Source organism: Euprymna scolopes, chromosome 20, assembly GCF_053919585.1.
Source record: "Euprymna scolopes isolate OS-2025 chromosome 20, ASM5391958v1, whole genome shotgun sequence".
NCBI classification, from domain to species: domain Eukaryota; kingdom Metazoa; phylum Mollusca; class Cephalopoda; order Sepiida; family Sepiolidae; genus Euprymna; species Euprymna scolopes.
The window spans coordinates 67,534,436-67,545,697 of record NC_136501.1 but is presented as its reverse complement, the minus strand read 5'-3'; the positions used below and the strand labels follow the sequence as shown (position 1 = coordinate 67,545,697).

Sequence of the window (11,262 nt, the reverse complement as noted above, 5' to 3'; positions counted from 1 at the left end):
CATCCTTGGGCATACTTGGCTCTTATACAGGTAGAGAATTGCATCAGCAGTGAAATATCTACTGGAACAGTAGAATAATCCCACACTTTTTCAAGTGGCCTTGGCAACGGATTTGATGTACGTGTTCCATTTCATATCAGGAATAAAGGTCAAGCACAGAAACTTTTCAATACATAGAGCCCCCCCCCCGAGACGAGAGCCATTCATTCCAAATGGATCATGCTAACAGGGATCAGAGCGTTGATGATGTAAAGATAGAAGCTTGGTTTTAGGTGCGTTAAAATTAACCAATCAAGTTCAGAGAAGAGAGAATCATAGAGAACTTGGTCGTTTACGGCTTTTGAAGTGTTGCCATAGATGGTAGTGTCGTCAGCATAAATGTCCAGGAATACTCTTTTTTGGTGTGATTTGGGAGATCATTTATGTATATCAGGAAGACGGTTGGGCCTATGATTGACCCCTAAGAAACTCCATTATTAATACGGTAAGCTTCTTAGCTTTGCCCATCAACAACTACTCTTATGAACCTACCAGAAAAAAATTATTTATTAACTGAGAAGACATTTACAGGTATATCGTAGCTGGAGACCTTTATAGCATATGGCGTTTCATACGTGAAGATCAATTTTGTGGGTAATGTGATTCAATACTAGACAAACCTGATTTTTGTACAGCATGCAGTGTTCGCATCAATCCAGAAGAATAAAGAAAAAATAACGGCCGTATTAGAAGAGAATGCGCTAGTGGTCTGAATGGAAATGAGAGAGAGAGGGGGGGATACCATTGCCGAGAGTTTTGTTAACAGATTGAAGACCTCTTTCCAGTGAGCGGTTTTGAGGCACACAATAAGCTTAGAAGAGTTACCTGGACCTGGGAATTCATGGATGCGTATACAGCGTCTAGCAGGATTATACTGGACTCAGCCTTTAGAAAACCGTTAAGCTAGTTGTCGTGAGTGGTTCTGCTGACCGCATCTCTATGGAACTACAACGACTTACTAGGATTGAAATCATAGAGATAGAGGGGATTTCGAAGCAGGCCAAAAGATCCGGGTGAAACGGAAGAAGTTGCAGCCTCTATGGTAAAAGATTCCGGCAGAGAGAAGAAAACGGTGAGAAGACAGTGTCATAAATTTCTATAATCATAAGGAGGCAAAACAACTTGTGTTGACAAACAAGATTAACTGCTACAAAAGCACACTAAAAGGAGAGATAGGGTCACAGTTCGAGAAGGAAATTGAGAGGATAATCGAGAAAATCTTAAACCATGATCAGGGAAGGTTGAAGGAATTCTGCCACTCATAGCCGTGATTCAACCTGCCAAGAAGAAAGACAGCCCAGTGTTGGATTTCCGGGAATGGAACATGTATATTACTTGTCACATTAAAAATGGAGTTGACTTTTATGAATAAGTCATCAGAGTGTGAAGGAGAATGAAACGGGCAACTAAAATCGTTGACTTTAAGACGGTCTACTTTCAAATTCATGTGGACGAAAAACAACAGGTTGCAGAGAAGTTCCTGATTTTGTAAGAATGTTAATTTAACAACTAATAAGGGATGAAATCAAACAAAAATCATCACACAATATCGTAGTAACCAATTTAACATTTCCACTTAATTATTTTTCAATATAGCCGCTCTTTACTGGAGCAAAAAGGGTTTCTTTGAGAATGTTGGCTCATTCTCGCTTAAGGGACTTCTTTAGAGCTTCTGTATTATCATGAGCTGTAGCGCAGGTCTTCTCAAATAGAGACCAGATTCAAAAGTCAAAAAATTTAAGTCTGTAAATGAAGGAGATTACACTTCCTTTCTCCCAAAAGCAGGAAAGTGACTTTCACACTAATCTTGCGCTTTGTTTGCAGTGTGAGAGGGTGCACCGTCCTGGTTAAATGTGAAGGGCTATAATTAAGATGCTTGTAATTTCGACCTTTGTAGGGCTCAGAATATCCTAAATGTATGAGCTTGCGTTAATTGTTGCGCCTTCTTTAAGTGAAATGAGAGGTGATCTATCAACTATCAGAGATGGCAGCTCAAACCATTATCGAGGAAGGTTTTTGGCGATGGAAAACAGATTTCACGGAATATGGAAAGCTATCCGTAGTTTTTGCCAAAATTATGTTGAGTTGAATTCGGCCTCGACAGTGAACATTGTGAAGATGAGTTCATCAGTACCCGTGCCATCCTTCATTCGATTCAAGATAATCTTTGCTCTTTCCAACCTCTTTTGTTTCTGCAATGTCGTAAGTTTTTGTCTGCTCGTCATCTTCAAGAAGTACAACTTGAGATCTTATTAACAATAGTTATAGCGATTTTGTCGTCAATTTTCAACTCCTATCCATTTTATTCATGCTTTTCCTGGGGTTCTTCCTTATTCACCCCTTATTGACCTTATATTTTGATGATATACGGGATCATTTGCATCTGCCTCGATCATCTGTTGTTCAAAGTTTTTCGTAGCGCTTTACCGCATCCCGAACTTTCGATTTTGAGGCTTTTAAGAGCTTGACAATCTCGAGGTTTGTCTTTTCCGCGCAATGATAGCCTCACGTTTACTCATTTCTACAAAACAGAAAATAACTTTGGGAAAATTTGGAGCTGAAAATAAAAATATATGTATCTGCAAAAACAATGAGCTAAAAATAGACAAATTTAGGGAATAATATCTTAATTTAATTTTTGAAAAAAGGATTAAGACTTAATTTGCACCAAAATACTGACGACATTTCTTAAGATCGTATTGACTAAAGATAATGTGGTTAAGAGAGCCGCCTGCTCTCCTATCAATGATGTAGTGTTGGACGAGACCGACGTGACTGCAGGAAGGATGAGAGATCATGCTAAAACGTACGGACTGAGAGCTAAACCGGCCGAGTCGTTGGAAAACTGAATGGCTTCGGGATTGAGATCTCAACGAATTAAAACAGGAAACTTGACATTTGGACAAGGAAACGAGATTCCCGAAGCTAATGATTGCCTAACCAGGAAAGAAGTTTTCTCGGTATGCGAGAAGTTGGTTGGTCATTACCCTGTAGTCGGATGGTTGCGAACTGCATTAAAAAGGCAGAATAGTACGACGATGGAATACGCAATTGATCAAGACATTAACGATACAAGAAGTCATTGCGGAAGTAAATAGATTAGACCATGTTCAAGGAGAATGGGATATAAAAAAACCGCGAAGATGTAATATGGGGTGACGCTAGCAGCCTCACATTAACGGTATTGTTAAAAACAGAAGGTGTAACTGCCGAAGATGCTGTTTGGGTGCGATAAAAAGGATGATAGCGCCATCTCAATGTTTCAGAGCTCCGGTGTTATGATGAAACGTCTCAATTAAGCTTTAAAATAGGGGCTACAAGTAGTCGATATTAGAACAGAGCGGACGACAGTAATATTATGGGTTAAATTGCAGGTGTCAAGAGATAAACGGGTCAAAACAAATATGACATCCAAGATGCTTATCAAGCGTCGATTTGGAGTACTTGGAATCTTGTTCTGAGAATTCAAACTGAAAGTAACTGTCACCTTTGATTGAATCACAGAAGAAAAAAGAGGACAGGCTAACCAGAGTGAAGCGATCCTGACCCCCCTCCACACACGCATATATATATATATATATATATATATATATATATATATATATATATGTGTGTGTGTGTGTGTGTGTATGTGTGTGTGTTTATTTATTATGGAGGACGCTATCATCCTTTCGCAGTCAAGCAGCATCTTCGGGTTTTTTTTATATGCCATTCATATGATCCATTTTATTTAATTTCACAATGACTTCTTGTATCATTAGTGTCTTGGTCAAACAGTCGAATAGTGCAATGGTTAGAAGTTTCGACTGTCGTTTGGGCGGGTGAGTTGCGATCATGGCTTGAGGTAGTTGCTTGTCTCGCCGCACTGATGAGCTGTGAAACAGCGAAACAGTGCTGTATGTGGATGACTATATATATATATATATATATATATATATATATATATATATATATATATATATATATGTCCGTATGTGTTAGTGATGTGACGATTAAAATATTTTCCCGATCTCGATACACTTACCCATCCCTATGTTTTATAAATATTTAACTACGAAGTTTTCATTTTCCCCGATAAACATAAAAACATGTTAAATGTGCGATATTTTTCTGAACGTAAAAATAGACTTGGGGGGGTCGCTATATCGATTTTAATTTAACTAGCAGTTTAAAATCAATAAATGTTTATTATTTTATCATTATTACCAGTAATGAAATATTTTGCTTAAAATAAAATCAAATAAATAGGCAATCGAAATTATTGTTTTGAGCATCGGAAAATAGGAACAAATGTTTTCGATTCTGATACCGATTCCAATATCTTCAAATTTTTCGATTCGTCCGATATTTGATTCCGATTAATCGTCCCAACACTAATATGTGTGCGTGTCTGACTTGATGAGCTTACACCATTTTCGAAATAGGTGAAGTAGTTAGAAACACTAACAAATACGGCTAAGTATTTAGCAATAGTATAGCAATACAAATCAACATCGGAAAAATAATGTACAGGAAAACGATAGAATTGCTTGTACTGGTAAAGCTTTTAAATCTGACGAAAAGACAAGATGTTTTTCAATTTAACCTTAGCCTAATCCATAACCAAACCTTTTTTAATCCTAAGCAAACCCCCAAACTAACCTTCACTGTTTAATCTTACAATTAACTAAGCCACAGCTCAACTTAAACTAAACTCACCTAATCCTAACCTAACTCAAAACTAACTCTCTCAAAATATCCTACCACAACTGTTACCTAACGGTCACTTAACTCTTATTTAAACCTAAACCAACCGTTAACTTACTTTCACTTAACTCAATCCCAACACTCAAGCTTGTCATAATACTTAAGTATAATCTTCATATAAGCCTGAACTAACGTTAAACTAACCCTTAACGTACCCTTACATATTTAGTTTTATCTAACCAGTAATGCATTGCCTAATCGATTCAAAAGCCTAGGAATCCTGAAGATAAACATTTTTTATCAACTTTATCATAAAAAATAAAAATCCCAACAGTGTATTTACGTGTCTAATAAAGCCAGCGAGTAAAATTTCATATACGCAAGAATACCTCGCCAGGGATGTGTATGTTTCCAGTTTTTTTTGTTTTTTATGTGTGTGTGTGTGTGTGAGAGAGAGAGAGAGAGAGAGAAAAGAGAGAGATAGACAGAGAACGCATGATTTTCATTTAGTTATACCTTCGCAAACTGAGGCGAATACAATACAAGAACAACAATCGTCACTTTGGGGGATCGAGTAATAGAAAAACCAGACGCTGTTCAGAATAACGAAGGCTGTTTGCACCCCTGCTAATCTGGACAATAACGTCTCCACTAATCTGTCTTTACCATTCCGTGGCACGTCTCAATAAGATAAAAGTTTAGCTTATAAGAATATCGGCATAAAATCAAAATAAAGTGTATCTGTATTTTATCCAATAACCGATTTGAGTTGTTTGTCAAATGTTCAAACGAACATAATTCGGTGTTATTGATCCCCATTTACACATATTTCTTATTTTTTTCATTCAAACAAGAATCGCTATAAGAGACTATTTGCCACAAACGTTCTGCCAAATTAAAGAATTCAACCGTTTTGAACGCAGGTCAGAAACATTTGTTTAAAATATAATCGTTGCTCAATATCTACATTTATTGAAGGCATAATCAGAATAATGTTTGTTTTTTTAAGTTGAAATTTTCGAAAACCAAATAATGTTAAATAAATATTTTTAAATGGTTTAAATCATCGCCCACCCGCGAAAAAAGAAAAATATATGAAACCAATAGTCTTCTTCGAAAAAGGTGTTTTACACCAAAAGTGTCAAAAAAGACAATAAACTGATTTAATTATTTATTAAAATATTTTAAACATTATCCGGTTTTCTGAAAATTCAAAGTAACCTTACGACATAATGTTTTCAAAGATGTGATTAATTACTTCTATTTAAAATTAACGTCATCACGCAAACAAACACACAACCACATGCATATATTTAAGACTGGAGACAACGGTACAAAAAACTGAGGGTATTTTTCTCTCCTCAAGAGAGGCTGATTACTCCGGGTTAATATCACCAACAAACGAATGAACAAACATGCAGTTCACTCTATCCTTTGACAAATTGTATTACAAAAACATATTATAGTGGCGCAAAACGATATCGTTTTCTCAGATACCTTACTTTTATATATTATTTCTAAATTAATTCATTGATATATATATAGCAATGTTCTTAGGTTGGTGCAAAAATAATGTCGTTTTTGACGTTCAACTTCAAAAGATCATAAATACTTTTATAATAAACTTTATTAATCGGAATAAGAACCATTAGATTCAACACATTTTTTACAAATGGGAAACAGGCTTATTTATCCCATTAACATAAAAATCCGGAGTTCTGGAAGCGATGAAGTCATTGAAGACCGATTCGGCATCATCTCGGGTTTTGAAGCATTTTTGAAATCGGTGGGCGAGAGATCCGGTGAATATGGCGGATGAGGAAGAGTCTCGTAGCCCAACTCGTTCAGCTTCTGCAGGGTCAGTTCAGCAACATGCGGGCGAGCGTTGTCATGGACGAGAATTTGTCCCTTCATATTGACCAATCTTGGGCACATACGTTGGAGATTCTAGTGCAGTTCGTCAATTTGTTGGCAATACTTCTCCGCCGTAATTGTTTCGCCCGGATTCAAGAAACTCTAATGGATGAGATCGACCGCAAACCACCAAAAGTTCACCAGTATCCAGACACTGTGCCGGTATCCAAACACTGTGCCGAACTTCGCCGCTTGTTGGTTGTATAGGATCAATTTTTCATAACACGTCACAATCAGCTCGTTAAAATGGGTCGTTTTTGTTGCGCAGAAATGGCGTAGAAGACATCTCAAAACAACGATTTTTTTATCGGTCAATTCATGCGGCGCAGATTTATCCAACTTTTTGACTTCCCTATTTGCTTTACATGGCGAATGACTGTCGATTTGTCGACCTCGAGTTCAACATGAGTTCTCGTGTGGTTTTGCGAGGATCGGAATCAATTAAGGCTTTTAAATGTTTGTTATCAACCGCAGTCGGCCGGTCGCGACCGTCTTCATCTTCGCGGCTCTCATCACCATTGCGAAATTTCTAGGACTACCATTGTGCCACACATTTGTTAGTGGCTTCTGTGCCAAACGCACAATTGATGTCACGAGCTGTCTCGACAACTTTTTGGCCTCGTTTAAATTGGGACAAGAAAATCGTGCGGATTTGATTTTGTCTATGCTGTCGAAAACTTAAAAACATCAATGAAGAGCTTGAGAACGGTAAGGAAATTACAAGATTTGTTAAAGCGAAAATCCCGTCTAAAATAATACATAACAAAGTTATAATAATGAATTAATTAAAAAATCATTATAAAAAAAGTATACATAACATGTTTATAACAATGAATAAAATCGAAAAATCCTTATAAAAATTATACATAAAATGCACTATCAAAAAGTAAACATAGCATATTTATTATAATGAATAAATAAAAAAATCCTTACCAAAATTATACATGTTATTATAATGAATAAATTCAAAAATCATTATAAAAAATTATACATAACCGGCACTATCAAAAAGTATACATAACGTGAACTATCCAAAATTATGCATAACATGTATATTAAAATGAATAAATTCAAAAATTCTTAGCAAAATTATACATAAGATGCACTATCAAAAATTATACATAACATGTGTATTATTATGAATAAATTCAGAAATCATTATCAAAAATTATACGTAAATTGCACTATCAAATATTATACATAACATGTTTATTATAATGAATGAATTAAAAAGCATTACCAAAAGTTATACATAACATGCATTATCAAACATATACCTAACATGTTTATTATAATGAATAAATTCAAAAATTATACATACATGCACTATCAAAAAGTATACATAACATGTATATTATAATGAATAAATTCAAAAATTATTATTAAAAATTACACATAACATGCGCTATCAAAAATTATACGTAAAATGCACTATCAAAACGTATACAGAGAATTTAGTATGACGAATAAATCCAGAAATCATTATCCAAAAGTATACATAACATGCACTATTAAAAAGTATACCTAACATGTTTATTATAATGAAACAATTCAAAAATCCTTATCAAAAATTATACATAACATGCACTATAAAAAAGTATGCATAACATGTTTATAATAATGAATAAATCCAGAAATCATTATTAAAAATTATACATAACATGCACTATCAAAATTATACATACCATGTTTATTATAATGAATGAATTAAAAATTGATTACCAAAAATTATACATAACATGCACTTTACAAATAATACATAACATGTTTATTATAATGAATAAATTTAAAAAATCCTTATCACTAAGTATACATAACATTCACTATCAAAAAGTATACATAACATGTTTATTATAATGAATAAATTCAATAATCATAATCAAAAATAATACATAACATGAAAGATCAAAAATTATACATAACATGGACTATGAATCATATACATAACATGTTTATTATAATGAATAAATTAAAAAACCATAATCAAAAAAAGTACATAACATGCGAGATCAAACATTATACAAAACATGCACTATCAAAATTATACATACTATACATAATAGATACATTCAGAAATTATTATAAAATAGCAGAGCTGGGATTCGGTAGAAAAAATCTACCGCCGGTATCGGTATTCGGTAGCGAGCCGTGTCCAATCGGTAGATCGGTAGATTTTCAGAAATCTACCGCCGGTATCGGTATTCGGTAGATCGGTATCGGTAGATTAAAAAAGCTCTCTATATAATAAAAAATGCTTTTAAAGGCCCATAACGCACTTTTTAAGTTAATTCTCTGTTACTTAGGTTAATTTAAGAATAGAAGTAAATTAGTACCTTTAATACAATTTTTAAGTTTAAAAATGCATAACTTATTTAAAAAGATTTTTATGGGTACAAAATGTTATGATGGATTTTAACAGCACTGGGGGAAATGCCATTATTGAAATAGAGGGACTTTTTTTTTAATCCAAAAGAAATACTACAAAGTCTGAAAATCTAATCTCCAAAACCTGTATGTAGTTCAAAATTATTGGAACCAAATGAAGGGGGAAACGTATGAAGAAAAAAAATCTTCGTTAATTTAATTCTTCCCCCCCCCCTTTTTTTTATTCATACGCTTCCCCCTTCATTTGGTTCAAATAATTTTGAACTACATACTGGTTTTGGAGATTAGATTTTCAGACTTTGTAGTATTTCTTTTTGATTAAAAAAAAAAAGTCCCTCTATTTCAATAATGGCATTTCCCCCAATGCTGTTAAAATCCATCATAACTTATTTAATAAATGAATTTCTCACTCAAAAAATAAACATCAAACTAAAAAAACGTTAAATTTAAACAAACTCGACAATACAGTATTATTTATTAATTTTCAAACATTTTATTAAATTTTACAAAATAAATCACAAAATAAATTTCTTCCCAACACAAAAAAAATGAAGTCGTCTTGAGCCTCCTACTCCAGGTCGGTGTCAGCACTTTCCTTGAGGTCCTTCTTGAGGAAGCTCTTAAATCTCTTGCTATTGCCCTTTAACATTACCAACTGCTCAAAGTTGTTTGCAGTTAGGGAGGACCTCATGGGGCGGAGGATGTCGCCAGCGGTGCTGAACAACCTCTCAGCGGCAGCGGAACTGGGCAAGGAGGTGTTGTATTTGATAAACAACTTCACCCAGGCATCGCGGTGGCCGACAGGAAACTGCTCCTTCCTGACGACGTGGTCCCTGGCCCTGACCCAGTTGATGACCTCCAGCTTGATGGCCTCCTCCAGCGTAGAGTTGTTGGCTGGGGTGGTGGAAGTCGAAGGCCCATAGAGGTCATCATAGCAGAAGTACTGATCCGAGCAACCCTGACCAGCAGCAGCCTCCAGCGTAGGGGTTGGACTGATGATGTCGACCAACTCTCTAACAAGCCTCTCCTTGATGGTGGGGTAGTCCTGCTCCGCAAGGCGGTAGATGGCCTGGAGAGTGTGAGCTGGGTGGGTGGCGGTGGCCATCAGCAGGTTCTCCTCCGTGAACAAGTGACCAAATCTAATAAAAAAAGCACATATAAGTTTTTATTTATAAAAGTTCTTTAAAATCAATCATTTCTTTAAAGTTTTATCTAAACAACTTAATTATATTTTTTATTTAAATTTTAGTTTTGAATAAAAGATGAAATTAAAAATGCTAAGAATTTTTTACAAGTTTTTAAAATTTTATAAATGTTTTTACAGGGGATTTTATCTTACCTGTTGGCAAAGCCATTAGTGAGGTTATCCTGGTCGAGGAGGTAGTCCACAAGCTTCTTGGCGTATTTGAGGTTGCGGCTCTGCTGCTGGAGCTTCTTTTTGAGGAGCATCAAGTCGGGCAGGAGGTTGCCCATGTAGGCCCACCTGTCTGACTGCATCCTGTCTAGGCAGGTGGCGACAGGCTCCATTACATCCACGTATTCCTTGATGATCTCGACATCCTTCAGATCGAAGCCGGCAGAGCCCTGGTCGGCGAGGATGTGGTTGATGGCAACCTTGGCATCCTGCTTCTCCAGCACAAGTTCCATGAGGGCTTTCATGGAGTTGAAGTAGCTGCTCCACCTCGTAGCTACAGGGGTGATGAGCCTTCTGCCACCCAGAGCCTCCTTTATTTTATTTGCATAGACAGAGGACCTATTCTGCAGGTTTCACAGGGCCTGGGCCTTGGCCCCAGGCCTCCTAAAGACAGCCCTGGACCCAGTGTTCCACTCAGGCACCTTTGCCACGTCCGCCGTGGCCAACAGGTTGAGAGTGTGAGCATTGCATTTAAAATGTTGCGGAAGCTGTGACTCATCACCCCCCTGTTGCGCAGCATGTCCGAGACGTCGACGACCTCACTGTTGACGATTGCCTCGTCGGTCTGCTCCTCGAGCTGCTTCTCTGTCAACTCTGGCCTGGTGGTGGTGTCGGCGGCAAAGTGTTCGAAGGCTGCCACGTAGTTGCGCCCATTGTCGGTGGTGCAGTGGGTGATCTTGTTGCAGATGTCGAACTCCGCGAAGATGTCAGACAAGTTCCTTGCCAGAAATCGTCCCGTCTGCTTCTCCATCAGCTCCCTGCACGCAAGAGTTGCTGCCTTCCTCTCCAAAGTGATGGGGTCGATCCAGTGCGCCGTGCAGCCG

General features: G+C 36.6%; 1 protein-coding gene across 1 annotated transcript; it reads right to left on the bottom strand.

Annotated features, from left to right (window-relative positions):
- Positions 1-9,500: 9,500 nt before the first annotated feature.
- Positions 9,501-10,846, bottom strand: LOC145241659 (uncharacterized). Its single transcript, XM_080104794.1, has 2 exons — positions 10,364-10,846; positions 9,501-10,163 (listed from the first exon to the last, which is right to left on the bottom strand). The coding sequence occupies exons 1-2, from the start codon at positions 10,681-10,683 to the stop codon at positions 9,593-9,595; spliced, it is 891 nt and encodes a 296-aa protein (XP_079960920.1). The 5' UTR covers positions 10,684-10,846; the 3' UTR covers positions 9,501-9,592.
- Positions 10,847-11,262: the final 416 nt, after the last annotated feature.